The sequence below is a fragment of the Mirounga angustirostris genome, unplaced genomic scaffold, assembly GCF_029215605.1.
Source record: "Mirounga angustirostris isolate CCGP_5_RB_7025 unplaced genomic scaffold, mMirAng1.0.hap1 SCAF_4, whole genome shotgun sequence".
Taxonomy (NCBI): Eukaryota; Metazoa; Chordata; class Mammalia; order Carnivora; family Phocidae; genus Mirounga; species Mirounga angustirostris.
This window is the reverse complement of record NW_026991712.1, coordinates 29,873,268-29,891,699: the sequence shown is the minus strand read 5'-3', so window position 1 is coordinate 29,891,699 and position 18,432 is coordinate 29,873,268. Positions and strand designations below refer to the sequence as shown.

The 18,432-nt window shown below is 41.7% G+C and overlaps 1 protein-coding gene across 1 annotated transcript in view; it reads right to left on the bottom strand.

Annotated features, from left to right (window-relative positions):
- The window catches only part of RSPO2 (R-spondin 2), a 184,294-nt gene that overhangs the window by 140,368 nt on the left and 25,494 nt on the right, over positions 1–18,432 (bottom strand). The window contains exons 4-5 of the mRNA XM_045896049.3: positions 16,735–17,071; positions 8,162–8,434 (exon numbers count right to left, since the gene is read on the bottom strand). Coding sequence (XP_045752005.1) covers positions 8,162–8,255 — 94 coding nt within the window. The 5' untranslated portion in view covers positions 8,256–8,434; positions 16,735–17,071. The remainder of the gene's footprint in view (positions 1–8,161; positions 8,435–16,734; positions 17,072–18,432) is intronic.

The following is an 18,432-nucleotide window of genomic DNA, read 5'->3' as shown; positions in this document are numbered from 1 at the left end:
TGGAAAATAAAATTTTAGAAAACAAATGTGCATGTCAACTTGAAGCAACCATTTGGCATCAGGCTAGTTAAGAAGGTCTACCTCCTACTACTTTAACCAATGCTTCTTAACCTATTGAAGGAAACAGATGAACCATGTCCATTTTGAGACTTCAGAGAAAGCTTTAGATCCGCTCTCTATGCCCTAAGAAGAAAGGTTTTGCTTCTAGTTTCAGGAGACTCACAAAAACCCTGGCTCCATCTCTGGACCCCAAGTTAAGAAACCCTGCTCAAAAGAAATGTGCTAAGTAAGCTAAACTTTTTAATTGCACTTAAGAGCCTTCAAGTGATGAGAACTGAGACTTTAAATTTTAAGGGTTTTCCCCCAAGCAACTAGGTAAGAAGGAAAGCTACCTATAATTAGTTTCTCTACATTTTAAAAGAATATTTAATAGCTTTTCTCTAATCTTGACTGGTTATTCTGATTATGATGGTATTAACATGTGAGTATACATAAAATATATATATACACACATCTGCATGAGCACACACCTACAGACACACATATTTGTTCTGGCAACTGGAATACAAGAAATAAGAGGTTCCTAAAATTTATACAAAAATAATTCTTTAAAAAACAGAATGATTTAAAAAATTGAGCAATACAAGCATGCAAAAAGAATTTTTTAACTAGATCCCACCTGTGGTCCTATACTTCAGTTACCCCGCCTATTCAGCCTTCAGTTACTTAATATTATTTTATCAGCATAATCAGGAGTTGTAGAAGTTCTGAGGCTCAATAAGTCTGTGGTTCAAAGAACTCCTGAATGGCTTCAAAGGGGTTTTTTTTTTTTAAATGAGCATTTATGTTGGGCATGTCCTGTGTACAGGAAAAGCCAAGGAATTCAGGAGAACTACATTCTAGTTCTAGCTACTTTCCACTTAGCCATTAGTTTTAAAAAATCACATTTCACTTTCCAATTCTGTCAAACTGGTTGCACCTCCTCCAAATAGTGAAATGTCAATGCTCTCCCAGAAGGCACCGTACAAAACCAACCAACCAACCTAGGTCCTCTATTGACACCTGCAGAAGAATTTGTACACACACACACACCCGCATCCCTCCTCGATGGTCTGCATAGTTCTGGTGTACTCAAGTCACAAACACAAGAACGCAGGTTGAATACTTTTCCTGCTCTATGTATGTTATTAATATCATTGCCTTTTAGGAAGAGAAATACCACTTTTATTTTCCCCTAAATGATTATTCCTCTGGACAAAGTGTTTCGGGATGAAAAAAATCCTTGGTTGACCCTTCTCTAGAAGGAATGTTTTTAAAATCTAGATTACCCCACCCCAGAATTTCCCTTTCCCTGCCCCAAACCCCCCTGCCATGTGGACGGCTCTATCATTGAAATAATCAGCTGGTATTTACAGAGACACCAACAGGCACTAGGGTGCTCTGTGAAATTCTGATTATCAGAAGAGACTTCAGAATGAGGGCTGGGCGGGGGAGGTTTTATATCTCAATGGTTTTTGTCTTTAAAGAATAGCAAATAATGAGATTATGCCTATTATCTAAGAATGCATTCAAACAAACTATGTGCAAAGAACTTAGAAATTTTTTTTTTTAAATCTTCTCATAAGTCACCAAAGTTCTTTTAAGGGCAACCAAGATCTCCTAGTCGATGACTTTGTGTTCAGCCACAATTTGCAGAGAAGCACACTGTGAGGCCTGCTTTGGGGATACAGAGGAATCAGAAGCTCCGCCCAACTGGAGTTTGAAGTATGGTAAGGAGAAGACATTTGGCAAAATAACCAGAATAAAGGGGGAAATAAGAGCATGCTTGAAGAGTCGCACAGAAAGCTGAGAAAGCTGTGAGGGAAAAATGGACTCTGGCTTCAGAAAAAAAGGCAGAAAATTCCGGGGGGGCGGGGGTAGCTTCCTAGAGGCAGTGACTTTAGCTGGGCATTCAGAAGCTCAACAGCTTAAAAACCTCAAAATGCATGGTGCATTTGGAAATGGAGTAACCCGGTAAAGCTTAAGCATGTAGCGCTTCCAGGGTGGTGGAAAGTTGGAAACGAGCTGCCATAGGGGGTGCGGGCCACCTTGAAAGCCGTGCAAAAGAGGCTGGTGTGGATTCTGCAGTCAGTGTGGAGACCTGGAGGGTTGGGGTTTATTAACAGAAGTCACATGATCAGATCCGTGGTTGAGAAACCTTCAACATGGCAGCATCATAAAGGATGGAGTGAAGTAGTAGATGCTGGGAGATAAGCCCATGAGGGTACCTTTGGGAATGGAAAGGCCGGCGTGGATATAAACCTCTCAGAGGTAGACTCGCTAAAACTGAATGAACCAATGAAAGAGGCAATAGGGAAGACGAAGGCTACAGGGAGGCTTTCAGCTTCAACTCAGACACCTCATGAATAGAAGAAACACAGGCAGAGAACACATTTGGGAGAAGGCACAGATGGGAACAGGAGTTGTCAAGTTTGCGTGTGCATGGAACAGAATATCTAACCATACAGCAGTAATTGGGAAGTCAGAGGGGAGTAGAATCTGAAGCTAAAGAGAAAAAAAAAATTTTTTTTTTTTTTTAAGTTGAAGCTGGAGTTGAAGGACTTCACATGGAAGTAACAGTTGAAGACACAGGGATGGGTAAAATCCCCCGAAGGGAAAGAATAAAGGAAAATAAACACTAGTCTACACCTCCTCCGAATGAGGGGACTAAATAAGAGAAATGGGCAGAATACGGAAGGCAAAACTAGAGTATGAGGTCACTAGTCAGAGGAAGAGACTTTCTTTTAGAGAGGAGGGCTATCTCCAGAAAAAGTCATGGAGGACTGCCACCATGTTGGTGGCCTTGCAAGGAGACGAATATATGGAGGACTGTTAATAAAATCTTTCCAATAAAGTGATGGATGCAGAAGGCATATTGTAACTGATTAAAGGGTGAATGGAACAGGATTGTTAATCAATAGAAGGGAAGGGATGGGAAAGCAATGTGAGGAAGAAGGAAATTAAGAATTTTAGGACTGGGGGAAAGCAGTGTGTTCTAGAAGAGGGTGACTGGCATGGAGAGGTCCTAGAGAAGAGCAGAACAGGTAGGGGCAGGCCTTGGGAAGAATAAAAGCATACTCACCTTACTCATTCCCTCTCCCCCTCCCCATTCCTGGTCCCACCATCCAGTCTGAGAAAGAGGACAAGACAGTAACTGGGAAAGAAGAATGAAAATCATTTTTAGTTCCAAAGATCTGATTTTCATAGTCCTATCATCTCCAACCCCTTTCTTTCCACACCCACGAACACACCCACACCTATAGGTATATATCCCCTCCTGAGCATAGATCTAATCGTATCTGTTCTCTTCAGCACTAATTAGCACCTTCCATATGTATTCCATAAATTCCCATCATTAGCACCTTCCATATTTATTCCAGCTAAAATTATGGAAATGTATAAATATGAACATGCAGCACTGCAGATAATGGGGAAAAAATGATGACATTTTGGGGGGTAAAAAAAAGTTTAAAACAATTTTCATCCCAGGGCTTATCACCCCATTTTAGCGGAGTGGTTATCAAGCATTATATCAAATGATTTGTCTATCATTTATTTCCTACACTTAGGAGGGGTAGGAGTGTTTATCCCCATGGGGGTGGGGATGAGGTTTAAAAGGCAGTCAGCTGGAAGGAACGAAGTAAAAAGTATCCTGGGTAATCCATACACTGGCCAATTAGTCTCTTAATAAATCAAGAGGTGGTTTTGCATTAAGGAATTAGAAGTGTCATTTCCAACTTGTGATTTCTGCAAATATTGGATTCTACCCAAGCTGGATTTATAAGCAGATAAAGCCAGAATTAAATGGAGGCCTGGGAGAACATCACCTATTCTGAATCACTTCCAAATTTCAGTAGCTTAAAAAAAGGTTGGTTGAAACACAGCAGTTTTATTAACCTCTGTGCCCTGGTAAAATACTAGGCAGGAAAATTCAGAATCATGCTAGAATAACAAAACAGCCCATTATGAGAAGAAAAGAGCATATTTACATGCAAAGTTAAACATCACAGGAAATTTTCAGAAATACTCTGGAACTTTAAAAAGGTAATATACAAGACCTATTTTTAAAGCTTTCTCATTTAAGTGTAGGTAAGTATGTTCCATGTGACATATCTGTATTTTTGAAAGAATACCAATGAGAAATAAACTATCATTAATAGTACTTGTAAAGCCAAATATCTCCAAATCTCTTCATTAAAATTAATTTATCCCTAATAGTATTTAAGAGAAGATGTTTAGGCTTTTCACCAACCTCAGTTACGAGAAACATACCACACTGCTTGTGATAAACACTTCAGTTTCACAGAAGAAGCCAAATCTAATCTTAAGGAAAATGAGAGGTTACAGAGGGAGAAGCTGAGGCTTTACTATGGAAAAGTCTAGGCAGGAAACCTTTGTTATACTATGCCCCCTACCATCCAACCACCAGAAACACCAATCACATATCTGGGAGCCTTACTGCTTTTTAAGGCATTTTATCAAGAAGTTTTCATAGATCCTTGGTTAAAATGTGATTGGGCATATAAACAATAAAGGAGATAGAAAATTAAGTCACTGCATACCAAGCTCAAGAATCCCAGAAACCGTAATAAAGCTATGATTTGTCTATCCACCTTTCAGTAATTCAACCTGAAATGTGGCTTACAACTATTCCAAAAAATGAAACCAATCTACCCAGTGTACCATACAAATAAATCCTAAGTGGTTCCAAGACAAGTATAGGCAGTGGGGTTTCACAGTAGCTAATAAGGACCATGCTTTTGAATGAGAGCGGTGTGAGAGGGCCAATGAATTACAACTGTTACCATGTAGACAAAATGTGAGTTGTCACCCAGTTTTTCAAAACGTTGGCATGTGCCTCCTCTCTACACAGTTTTCATTCTCTATTGTGTTTGTGCCTAACTAATTAAAAATTAATGCTACCAGGCCCTACCAATGATGATCAAATACATATTTATTTTAGGATTTTGTTTTCTAAAGACGGGGAAGAAAGAGCAAGGTGGTGCTGTTTAGGATGGTCTCCCCCATACTAGGTTTAGTCAACAGTAGCGAAGATTGACATTCTCATCTCTTAGTCCTCTGGCTTCTATTTTGAAATAGAACATACAGTTAAATGATATATATGCTCTCTATTCCAAACTGGATGCAATTGATTTTAACTGACTAAATTATCTAATCTCTGCCAAGGATTTTATTTCATTAAGAAAATATTAGAGCATCTAAGATCATAAAGCAGACTAAACATAATGCCAAAGGAGTTCTGAGAATGCTCCACAGTGAAAGTTTGATTATTTGCAGATGGAATACAGAAGAAAAAAAATCAGCTCGCAGGCATCAGCCTAACCAATCCTAGTATCACTGCTGCCTACACAGTAGCACAAAGCCAAGAAAATAACTGATCTTCTAAGCCACAACACTTTTTTTTAAAGGTACTAATCACTTTTCTCCCTAGAAAGTAATATTTAACTGCCACCATCCAAAACAAAGGGAAAAGGGGAAATGTTGGTACCACAATAGGCTCTAGTAGGTCAACTGTCACTGCTGACATGATTTGGCTAGTGGTCAAGCATTCCCCAAGGAACTAATTTAAATCAATCTCCTCTGGGCAAGCCAATTGTTTGGTAAGCGCAACAATTGGTGTAGAATCAATCAGTGAACATGAGATCAATTAAAACCAGCTTAAGTTTGTGAAGAGGGACAATTCACACAACCTGAGTTAGATCTCTATTCATTTCAATACTCTCACAATGCAATCCTTAAGCTTCCTTGCAAAACAGAAAAGCTACTATCGCCCTATGCCGTCTAGCCAGGCCTTCAAGTAGTTCCACTTTTAATTAAAAACACAGTACACCCTTTGTTGGCACAGATAGTGTGGTCACTTTTAAAAACCGTATTTTAGCCAGAAACTTGGAATTTGGGAAGGGACATCTGTTGGGGGGGGGGGAATGCAAACTTTGATAAAAAAATTTTTCTTTACAGCCTTACCAATTTACACATAGTTGAAAGCAGTTGAATTTTATTAAATCGAAAGGTTGGTTTGGCAAAAGTTACTATTGCACACTTTAGAATTGGGTTTCTAAGTGTCAGCACTTGGGGCTGTGGAGGGTAATTGCTAGGAGATTTTGCCAAAGCAGCTTTGAAATGAATAGGTTTTGCGTCAGATACCTAAGAGGGCACAGGGCCAACTTGAGAGATGGCACTGCCGGGAAGAGCCTGCAATACCGCTTCTGGCCGCGGGGGTGCTGTAATGTCCTCTCTCAAACAGCACCGCGGGGTGAAGTCCTCCCAAAACACTAGGTTAGATACCTCCTCGCTCGGCCACAGTGGGACAGGCAGCGGGGACAGAAAGACCTCACGGAATTGGTCATCTAATAAACAACTGCTTAGCAAGGCGTCTTAGGAACTTCTCTGCGCGAACTTTAAGCATCTCCGTTTTGTTTTGTTTTTTTCCCAAGTAGACAGCACCTTGTGCCGGTAAGAGGGGCTAAAGCCTCTCCAGACACTTTTGACCACAGTGTAACCAAAAATTGCCAGATCTGCGAGTAACACCTCAAAAGAAAATACCAGGTGGAGAAAGGAGGAGTGGAGGAGGAGTGGAGAAGGAGATGGAAAGGGACGTTTTCAGGACGAACATCAGTACTAAACTTTCGCGGCCTCTGGGAAGAAATTTCTCCCTAGCATTTTTCTGCGAAACTATTTCTGAATATTTTCCGAATGCCAGGAATGAGAAAAAGAGAAAAGAGCAGACTTTTTAAAAAACCAGATCCGTAGCGTCAACTGGAGAGCAGAGGTTAAGGAAGTCGCACACCACCGGTTATCCGAGCTCTGCCCTCGGGCCCGCCAATCTCCAGCCCTCGGGGTATGTGGCAACAGCTTAAGGACGTCCTAAAAAGCAATGAAAAGTTAGGGCGCGAAGAGCTCTCTCCAAAATCCGGGTGCAGGACCGGAGATGCCATAAAACAAGTTCTAAACATATATCACAGGTCAAGTGCGACGTTTACATCCCAGAAAAAAAAAAAAATCAAAATCTGTTAACTTCAAGACAAATTCTAACCGTGCAGAAGTCCAAATTGCTAGACGAAAACAGAGTTCTAACGGGGGGGCTGCTGGGCACCTTCCATGCGCCGGGTAATGCACGGACGGGGTGTGTGTGTGTGTTGGGGTTGTGTTTAAATCCCCCCAGAAGACTTCATTGTGTCTAGCAGCCCTTCCCCTAAAATGCAGCTGGATTAGGTGCAACCACAGCAGGACTCAGAAATAGGCGCACAGTATATCTGCCGGAAAGCCAGCCCTCTGAAATCTTTCTGGAGACTTCCACTTGCCTTCCCCGCAGAGCACACAAGTGATGGAGATTGAGGGAGCGGTTAAAAAGCCTCAAGTGAATTTCATTAAGAGCAGAAACAGCTACTTTTGAGGGAAGTATATGGAGATAGCAAAGTCAGGCCTGTCCCCAAAACATCACTCCGCGCGCCAGCGCTCCCCAGAAAACCCGCGTACAAGTTGCTGCTCAAAGCATAAAGTTCAATAAATCATCCCACGTAGTCTTAGGTTCCAGAAAAAGAGATCAGTTTTGCCCTTTCCCTGTAAATGTAGGTCCTCCCCCCTTGACTTGGTACCCCTCCTCAGCACGCTCTCGCGCGCTCGAGCGCTCTCTCGCTCTCTCACACACACACACAGCTCTAGGCCGTGTTAAAGCTATCTGGGGCGCACGTGGGTGGGGAAGGTAGACACAGATGAGCTACAGGGGAGATGGTTAAGAGGACTAAAAAGAGAGAAAGACAAGAACAAGAAACGATGGATGCCCGATTAGAAAGGAGAGCGAAAGAGAGGAGTTCGGGAGTAGAAGCGGGGCAGCGAACCGGGTACGACCACACCACTTAGCCCTGAGCGCCCGCCGGGCTCACCCGGCTCTCCAGCACGTCTCGCTCCGGCTCGCAGCGCCTTCTGAGGACAGAAAAGACGGCGTCCTGCCGAGCTCAGGGGCCCAGAAAGTGTAGAGCGGTGGCGCGCGCGAGCGGGGTGGAGGGCACGGTCTGCCCAGCGGAGCCCCGGGCGCCCCGGCACGAGAGCCGCGACCCGCCCCCACTCCGACCCCACGCACCTCGGGCGGAGCAGGACTCACCTCGCTTACTGCGTCTCCATCGGTTGCCTTGGCAGTGGCTGTAATCCATACAATTCAGGATGATGAGGGCAAAGGAGAAGAGGCGAAACTGCATCTGGGCGGTCGGGCGGGGCAGAGGCGCGTCTCAAAGTCGGGGAACTGGATAGCTCATCCGAGGAGCCGGCGCCCACCGCGCTGCCAGGGAAGACGCAGAGGGCGAGTGGCCACTAGCCGGGGCCCCCCCTCCCCCGCACTAGTCAGTTCGGCGCGGTCAGTATCTCTCAAACCTTGAACCTGAGAGACAAGGAGGAGAAACAGAGTGGAGAGCGCCCGGGGAAGACAGCCGCCTCTTCGCGCGTCCCAATTTAAGGAGGGGAGGGAGGGGGGCGCGAACCCACCGCTTGGCACGAGCCGCGGGGCAGTTTAACCCCGAGCGCACAGCTGCGGGCGACTTGGAGCGAAAGGTGATTTACAATCAGTGAATTAGCAACCCCTGCCGAGCTGCGGGCTCCGACCCGGGGGAAAGGGCGTTGCGCGGCCGGCCCAGGGAAAGGAAAGCGCTCCAAAGGCACCAGGGGCGCAGGGTTCAAGGAGCCGCCCTCGGCCCTCGGGTCCCACGGTGGGGCAAGCCAGCGCCGTGGCCGCGGTGGCCAGACGCGGGTCGCCTACCGTGGCACTTACGTCTCGGACGGCGCGGCGTGCCTAGGCGCTGCGCTCCCTGCGGGGCCGGGGAAGCGAGACGCCTCGCTAGCACGTGGGCTCGGGAAAAGTTTGCCGAGAGGCGCGGGGAGCGCCCGGCAGCTCCGCGATTCCGGCGGCCACCGCGGGTTCGCAGTGCTCTCACGGTCCTCTGGGCTGGCGGTGCCTCGCAGGAGCGCGGCGGAGAGGGCGCGTCAGCAGCCTCGGGGATGCTGCGTCCCCGCCGGTGAGTGCGCTCCTCGGGCGACCGGCACGGCCAACTCTCACTCTCTAGGTCCCTATCCAATTGTGCGGTTTCCCGGGCTCTACTGCACAGCCACTTCACAGCTAGGATTTCTCCCTTTCCAAGCTGTGGGAGACAGAACGCTCCCGCGAGGCCGTAGGGATGTGGCGAGCGCACTTTCTGACGGAGATGCAGCCCGGCTGAGGCTCGGGATGCTTCTATAAGTAGGTGGTGCTGTGGTCCAAGGCATCTATGTCAGGCTGCCTCGGAGTTCCTGGGTCCTAAAGCCAGAAACCATCGGGTTTCCCTGAGGTCCTAAAGAGCGCTGACAGCTTCCAGCGAGCCCAAACCCAGGCAAATCCCCTCCGGGCTTTCCTGGAGTGCGCGGCTAAACTGACGTGTAGCTGGAAGCCGGGGCGCCCCCGGACAGCGCTGGGCGACGGAGCCCAGCTGACTTCACCCCCAAGGGCTCCGCGGTGGGTTCCAACCCCCTGCCTGACCTTCCTGCAGGAGGATCTGACCGACTGCTGGCTTGTCCTAGACCATCCTTCCTGAGATCCCTTACGGGACTGCTGCTTCTGACAGACTGAGTTTGAACTTGAGCTGCATCCTGAAAGATACCACACCTCTGCCACTTTCTAATTTACATCTCGGCTTTGTTTTATAGGAAGATCTGTTAGCACGGCTGAAATTAAAATGCGCACTCAGTGTAGCGAGTGAAAGGGGTATTTCCAATAGCTTTTGCTTATCCCCAGAAGTGTTGTTTCTTGACTTTGTTTCTTCTCCAGAAAAACTTACAAAAACTTGTGGTCCCTCGCTTACAGGACTCAAGAAATTGGGACCTTGCTTCTTTAAAGAAAAGTTCACTTTCCATGAAGTATTTCTCAGCCATAATCCTCATCTCTCCCCCCACTCTAAAGACTCCTGACTTAAACTTCTGGGTGCCCTGGGTTTGGGGACTACTGTTTAACGAAGTGTTACATGACATACACTTGATGCTACCTGATTTTTTTATTTTTTGAACCTACCTAATTTCATTTTGTTGAAATCTGTCCTGCCTTCATTACTGTATGAATGAAAGTATTTACTCCTTAGGCAAAAGATGATGATTATTTTTTTTTTTTACTCCTAACCATGGCAGAATGAATGTTTGTAGATATGACCATATGCTAGTATATCATACCACTTAAATTTCCTTTTCTACGCTTTCAGTTTCAGATGTTCAGAAATTTAGAAACTTGACACAATCCTGTTGAAATAAGACTATTAGAATAGTCATGTTTATTAACTATTCCATTATTGTCTATCCATAACTATTTTTACAGATATCACTATTAAATAACAGTATTTATGTGCTAAGAACTTCAGTGTTATTTCCTTTATGCATGCTTGAGAACATCTAAGATAAATCTGAGTTGAGGTCACCGGTCCCATTTCCTAGATAAGAAAATTCAGCCTCTGAGACTGGCCCACAGGGCACAAATAGAGTTGACAAAACACATTGCAGGAACAGTGGATCTGTTTCTCAGCTTTCAGAGTCTTTGATTTTTATCACAGAATTGGAAGCAACTGGAAACATTTCAACTTAGGGAGTGGCCTAGCATTTAGCCTGATGGCTGGATATTCCAGTAGATATCCCTCCATTATCATAAATACCACTCACAGGATGCACACACCAAATTTATTGCACTTCTAAAGAAGTTAAGTCCGTGGGAGAATAAAGACTTCTCTAAGCCCTCTGCCTTTCTGTACAGCTTTGAGACCCCTTCAAGATCAGTGGTTATCAGTGTCTTTTAGAATATTTATTTTTTTCTTATAAAAATTTTCTTATAAAAATATTTAAGGGCAAAACGAGCACAAGATCAAGTAGATCTAACTCTACCATTAACTACCAGTAACCAGTAGTCACTTTTGGCAATTTCCTGGATCTCGGTTTCCTTGGCAGTATTAAGAAATTAGAACAAGATCTCTTCCATCTCTGCCGTGCTCTGGTTGGCAATTTTCTGTTTCTATCAAGAAGTTTCTGCTTCTATGGGGTCTAACCACTGTAAGGACAAACTCATCTTTGATAGAGTTTCAAGGTAGAAAGATGTCATTCATAGTTAAATTACAGACCCCTTTCAACCTTCTGTCTTCAAAGTTTACTTTCCATAATTTCAATCATTTAGGTTGCACAGCTGGAATTTTTTTAAGCCACAGAGCCTTTTCAGTTTAGTGAACTCCTGGATCAATTTCGTTCAAGAAAAAAAAAAAGAATTTTAACAGCTCCACTTCTGTTGAAGATTGGTTGGTGCTCTTAATACAAGAATGGGCTCTGGGAGAAAAGAAGAGTCTTAATTCCTTTGTTCGTGTGCTTGCTCCTGGTCTGTCTCTGCTTTTTAGAGGATACCACTGAACCTCAAAAATCTGTCACACTTAGTTCTTGGGGTACTTAGAGGCTCACACTTAATCTCTTAGGGGCTACTTTGTTGATAATACAGACTTTTTTTTTTTTTTTGGTGCCATTCACTGAATATTTTTCCTGATCTCAAGAACCCAGGAATGTTCTTGCTACTAAAAAATACAGCCCAAGCAGATCCTAAACTATCATTAACTTTAATCCCATATTTCTGCTTCCTTTCATTTCTAAACTCTGAATGTGTTGTTGTTGAGCCTCACAGCTCACAGTTTCTCCATCTTGGAGACTCAGTGGACTTTTTCTTCAAACTGAGTTTAGATGGTGGTTTCATTAAACTAGCTTTATAAATAGATATGTGCCTGGTGTCTGTTTACAGAGAAACACACTGGTGAGATTGACTTCATACCACTCATTGGTGATAGAGAAGGTCAAGTGAGGGCAGGGTTGGGAAATGATGTTATAGATGGAAGGCAACTTGAGTACTTTACTTTCTGACTTGTAACTCATTGATACAGCTAAAATTCAATCCTTAATTAAGAAGATGCAAGGAAAAGTCTCTCCCCCAGCCAGCCAATTCCCCTAAGAGACTACCAGTTATCTGGATGTAACTTTTCAGTTTTTGAGTATACTTCCAGAGATATGCTGTGCTTATCAAGAAAATGTGTGTGTGTATGTCTATATACATACTATATTCAATATATTCTTCCCCTGTCTTTTATGCAACTAGGAGAAAACTGTATTCACTAATCTGCACCTTGATTTTTTTTTATGCATCTTAAAGTTCATTTGGTATCAGCTCATAAAAAACTTCCCTGTTCTTTTTACACAATCACATATCATTTCATTGTATGGTTGTATTTAACTAGCTCCCTACCAAAAGACATTTAAGTTGTCTTCATCTTTTTCTGTTATAAGCAATGCTTCAGTTAACCTTTTCATGGTTCATTTTACCTTTGTGTGATAGATTCCTAAAAGTAGCAAAATTGGATCAAACAGTTGGGTATGTGTGTGTGTGCATTCTTAAAGTTGCCTCCCACAGAGGTTCTATCAAACTACAGTGTATAAAAACGCCCATCTTATATGCTGGCCAACATGTTCTCATACTTGATACTCCTAGGCAAATAGTGATACCTCAATAGTTTCAATGTTTATTTCTCTTAAATAAAATTATGTTTTTAATATGCTCAAGCTATTTTGATTTCCTTTTCCATGAACCCTCCAAAGGTATCGTTTACCTCTTCTATGTTCTTGGTCCTTTATTTTTGCTTTGAAGAATATATACACACATATGTATATATGTATATATATGCACATACACACATATAATATTGTGATTTTTGTTGCAAATGTTTTCTTAACTTTATGATTTTTGTCTTTGTTTTTAATGTGTATAATTACTATGCTGCAAATTTTTAAAATATTTTTATGTAGTTAAATTTGTCAGTGTTCTCTTGTATAGACTTCTGTTTGTGTCATACTTGTAAAAGCTCTTCCCCATGCCATTCTTCTTAAATTTTCATTTGGGAGTTTTCTAATCCATTTTTTGATGTTAAAAACCATAAGATATTAGTGATATTATGACTGCATGATGTGGCTACATTATAACAGATTTAAAATTTTCTGAACCTTTCTTATTTATATTTACAGATTTGGTAGACTTTGGCTCTGACTCTCATTTTCATTAGCTAATGGACTTAGAGTTCCTTATCTTTTATGCTATCAGATATTCATATTCTCAGATCTAAATTTCACACTATTTTGTAACTCATTGTTGAAATTTGTTGATGTTGTACTTGCCCTTCCGGTCTAGAAATTATCCATTAATTACCACAAAACAAATTATGGCATTTTTGCCATTGTATCAATATGGGTAGTATAATTTTTTTCCTGTTAAATGTAAGCTGAATATTTTGCTAGTTGTATGTGATAGCCTATGTTCATTTATTATATTGTGTATGAAATAATTAAATTAGTTAATATGAAAGATCTTCACAAGGTCACTGACCAGTCCTTATCCAAGCTAATTTGTTGTTTTTAAAAGCCACACCATAATCACTTATTTAACATTTGAAAAATGTGTAAATATTTGACTTCTCCAAATGTTAATACAATGTTCTGCCACTTGAGAACTCGTCTGTAGACTGATGTGATAAGGCTTATTTCTCATTTTGCTCTCCATCCTCATGGAAGAGATCCAGGAGGCTCTCTTCAAAGGAAGTCCAACTCAGACCAGCTCATAAGAGAAAAACTCAAGATTTGATCTGACATTTTACAATTATTTCCTTTATTTAATCTTGTGTGCTCCGAACGCTTTTGAACTAAAGTAAAATGTGTCATTTCCATTCTTTTCTGTGTGAATGTGGTTGCTGGAAGGAAGTGTTACTACACTTGGTTAATGACAAGAGACACAAAATGATTCCCAGCTATTTTAAGACTTAGACTCAGTTTCATAAATGTGAAGAGAATGTTTTTTTTTTTTTTTTTAAAGATTTTATTTATCTATTTGAGAGAGAGAATGAGAGACAGAGAGCATGAGAGGGAGGAGGGTCAGAGGGAGAAGCAGACTCCCCGCCAGGCAGGGAGCCCGATGCGGGACTCGATCCCGGGACTCCAGGATCATGACCTGAGCTGAAGGCAGTCGCTTAACCAACTGAGCCACCCAGGCGCCCTGAAGAGAATGCTTTATTTGACACTCAATTAGCCATGCTAATTGGGATAAACAATAGAACAGGTAATCTCTGAAAGCAGGAAATACCCTTCCCAGAACTCTTTTCAGAACAAGTATCTGAAATAGATACACCTCTCCTAAGCAATTGGTTTGTCTTTAACTTACAATTATAATGAATTGCATTACTGTGCAAGAACAAATTTGTGGCTTACCATCAGCAAGTGTACAAGACAGGCAAGCACTCTATGCACTAGTCTCATTTCTTGCTCCATTTTGTTTCTAGTCTTATTTTCCCTTTGCTGTGTTTTTCTCACTTAATTTAGTATACTTACTTTGCAGTATTACATGCATCTTTATAAGCCACTTTTTTTAAAGATTTTATTTATTTGACAGAGAGAGAGAGAGCACAAGCAGGGGGAACAGTAGGCAGAGGGAGAGGGAGAAACAGGCTCCGCACTGAGCAGGGAGTCCGACTTCAACTACCCAACTACGTGAGGCTCCATCCCAGGACCCCAGGATCATAATCTGAGCAGAAGGCAGATGCTTAACCAATGCACCAACCAGGCCCCCCTTTATAAGCCACTTTAACTTTGAAACAATTTAGAAAATTTAAAAATAATAATACATACATTATATACATGATAATACAAAAATATATACACAGGTCAGAGAACCAATGTGGGGGTTCTTCTAGTTGCTGTGTATATCTGCTCGAACTATTCATTCCAGAATAGGAAATATCCATGGTGTGAATCTGGGGACACACTAGGCCCATTGGGAGATGGACCCAAGCCAAAATGCCATTAATTACCCAGTCTTCATAAGCCCCTTCTCTTGACATTTTATTTTATTTCATTTTTTATTTTATTTTGTTTCAATTCAATTAACATATAGTGTATCATTATCTGTTGACATTTAGGTGTTAATAATTTAATGTTAGTCCCCCAAAACACAGTCATCTGAGTAAATGGCCCTCGGTCCTTTTGGGGAAGGCCAGGAGACAGACTCACAGTGAGGATTCTTGCTCAAGAGACCTGACCTCCTCTACATTCAGGGAGCTCTGGGGCTGTGAAATGGCTCAAGTCTGGGATTGGTTAAGGGACTGTGACTCTGTATTGTGGTGACTCAAGTTCAGTTTCTGTAAGCCAGACCTAAAGGTTCTCTGTTATACAAATCAAGTAAGACTTTCTTAGTCTGCCTATCTATTTCAGTCCTAGGGAAAAAGTAAGTTATAAATGCCAGCTACAATCACATGACTAGTTGCAAAAACAGAGTAATAAGCACTTCTTCCTTGATTGGATATGAATATCAAATATCAATATTTTGTCATCTCTTATTCCTCTGCTATCTAACATGTGTAAATTGTGTCAACCTTGTATCATAGTATTAAACCACAAAATATGAAATAATGAGTGTGACTCAGCTAAAAGAATGACTATCACCCCAAGATGAATAAAGGGGGGCACCTGGGTGGCCCAGTCATTAAGCATCTGCCTTCGACTCAGGTCATGGTCCCAGGGTCCTGGGATCGAGCCTCGCATCGGACTCCCTGCTCGGCGGGAAGCCTGCTTCTCCCTCTCCCACTCCCCCTGCTTGTGTTCCCTCTCTTGTTGTGTCTCTCTCTGTCAAATAAATAAAATCTTAAAAAAAAAAAAAAGATGAATAAAGGAACATGTGAGACTTTGTGTATCCTCTTTTGGGAAGAAAGTCACTATGTTTCTGCATGGGTAGGTGTGCCATGTTCTGTGGAAGTATAAATTTGCTTTTGTCTTCATCTGGGCGTTAAATGTGGTCAGTAGAGGTGTGTGGATGCCAGATTGTCAAGAGAATGGGTTATTTTGTTTGTTTGTTTGTACTGTCACCGGGGTTAAGTTGGGAACAGTATTTCCCAAATCCCCTGTCATGTAATGATTTTGAGTTAGAGCTGCCTAAAAGAGGAATCTACATGAGATTTGGGGGACAGAAATAAAATGGTGGCCAAGACTTTCTGAAGGTCTTTTTATATGATATGGACAGAAGCTGAGGGACACAGGGGGTACCAGCTTGAAACTCACTTTTCTACATATAGCCCTTCTTCCTCCTGCTGGTGGCTCTGCTGACCCAGAGACCCTAGGCCCATGACTACACAACTAGCTGAAGGGACAATAGATTTCCAGAGACCTCTCCACAAATTCCCCTTTGCCATTGCACTGTGGTGGCTGGGCACGCTTGGCTTGTCAGATACATTAGTGACTCCTCTGATCTTCCAATTCCCCTTCCAGATCTTTATTTCCTCAGTTTCTCTCACAATTGTGTGAGATCTAACTTCTATAATAACTCCACCTGTAACACCCAGTGAATCTGCTCTCCTGACTGAACCATGGCCGACATAAATATTATCTCTGGATTTTCCATGATAAAAAAAAAAAAAAGAGAGAGAGAACTTACTCCCTTTTTCTCTTGTTTCTTCCCTACACACCATCCCCCCCATCTTTCAAGTATGGTTAGATCAATATTGAGTGGTCATGTTATTATGACTGATGTTATTCAGAGCCATGTCATGCAGTGAACTGTAACTACGGTTACTTTCCTGTGCAACTTTTTGTTTTCTCTGGAATTATCATTACCTTGTTTTCTCTTCTGTAGAGTTTTCTGTGACTTCCCAGAAATTTGATGCAAACATGCTTTTGGTGTTCTTAATCACTTCTTAATATGTTTATTCATACCAAGCAGACCATCAATTTCATCTTCTTAAAGTTCCTCTTGAAGGCTCTGGCATGCTTCATCTGAACCGGTTACCCTTTGGGCCGGATACATGGTTGTCATTCTGGGATGTCCTCTCACTATCTTCCTGGGAATTCCCTTTCCCTCTCACCTCTGGTGGGTTTTATGTTTCCTGTGTCCCACGTCTTCCTCTTTCCTAGTTAATCCTTCACTGTGGTGAAAGACATTCTCCAAGAGTTTCTGGAAAAAATTCGTATAGGAGTACATTTTTTGAGACTCTGTATATCTAAAAATGTCCCTATTCTACCCTCACAACTGGTTACTTGGCTGAATATAAAATATTAGACTGAGATTATTTTTCTTCAGTAGTTTGGAGACATTACTCTGCTGTCTTTTACCTTCCAATATCACTTTGACAAGGCCAAAGCCATTCTAATCACTGATTCTTTTTTATGTTCCTGTCTGTAGTCCCCTCCCAGAAGCTTGGAGGTCTAAAATTTCATTGTCAGTACTCTGTTGTGGATCTTTTTCATTATTCTTGCTGGAGGTCTGATGGCCCTTTAAACCTGCAAATTCGCACCCTTCTGTTCTATAACTGATCTTTGGTTCTTTTGTTGGATGATCTCTCTCTCCCCATACACATTTTCTCCCCCCCGCCTTTTTTTTTTTTTTTTTTTTGGAATACCTGCTATTGTCCAAATATTGAACATTTGAGTGGTCTTTTAATTTTCCTATATTTCCTCTCCTATTTTTCATTTCTCTGTCTTTTTTCTCTACTTTCTGGAACATGGCCTCAACTTTATCCTTCAAGTCATTTAAAGAATTTTCCATTGCCCTTTTAATTTTTTTAATTATAAGAGCTCTCTCTTTTTGAAATTTTCTTTGTGGTACCCTAGTCTTGTTTATTCCAGTTGCTTTTCTCTGTGTTTATTTTGGTCTTTATCTTTCATCTTTAAGGATTTTCTTGATATTCCACCATTCTTGGCTATTTGCTTATATTTTAAAATGAGAGATTAAAAAGCTGATTTAAAAAAATTCATCACTTGGGTGATGCTTGTCAACTTGAGATTTACTATACAGGAAAAATGGACCAGAAGTAAACTGACTGAGACATTTTGTGAAAGAAATCAAAATATAATCTATTTAATTATTCTCACTAGGGTTGGTCAGATTTCCCAGAGAAAAGTTCCCTAATATTCTACGAAGAGGGAGGGTTGGGGGTTAGGCAGTTGTCTTTATTCCTCCTTTCTTTGAGAATTTTTCCCTCTTTTAGATAAAATACTTTACCTTAGATTTAGTAAGGTTTCAGGAGAGTGCAAAATTAAAGGCATAAAAGTATCCTACTGTTATTTTTCTCCATATGTTCTTTTATTCACTCAACAAATAATATTGAAGTCCTATATGTTGACACTGTGATGGATGCTGAGGATACAGTAGTAAGAAAGGAAGACTAGATCACAACCTTTATGGAGCTTATATCTTACATAGATAATTACTGGGAAGGGATAAACAATAAAAAGTCAATAAATAAACAAGAGATTGTCTTTGCTTCCCAAAGTGTTTACATGATTTTTGTACTTTTTATTTTGATGCAATTTCCA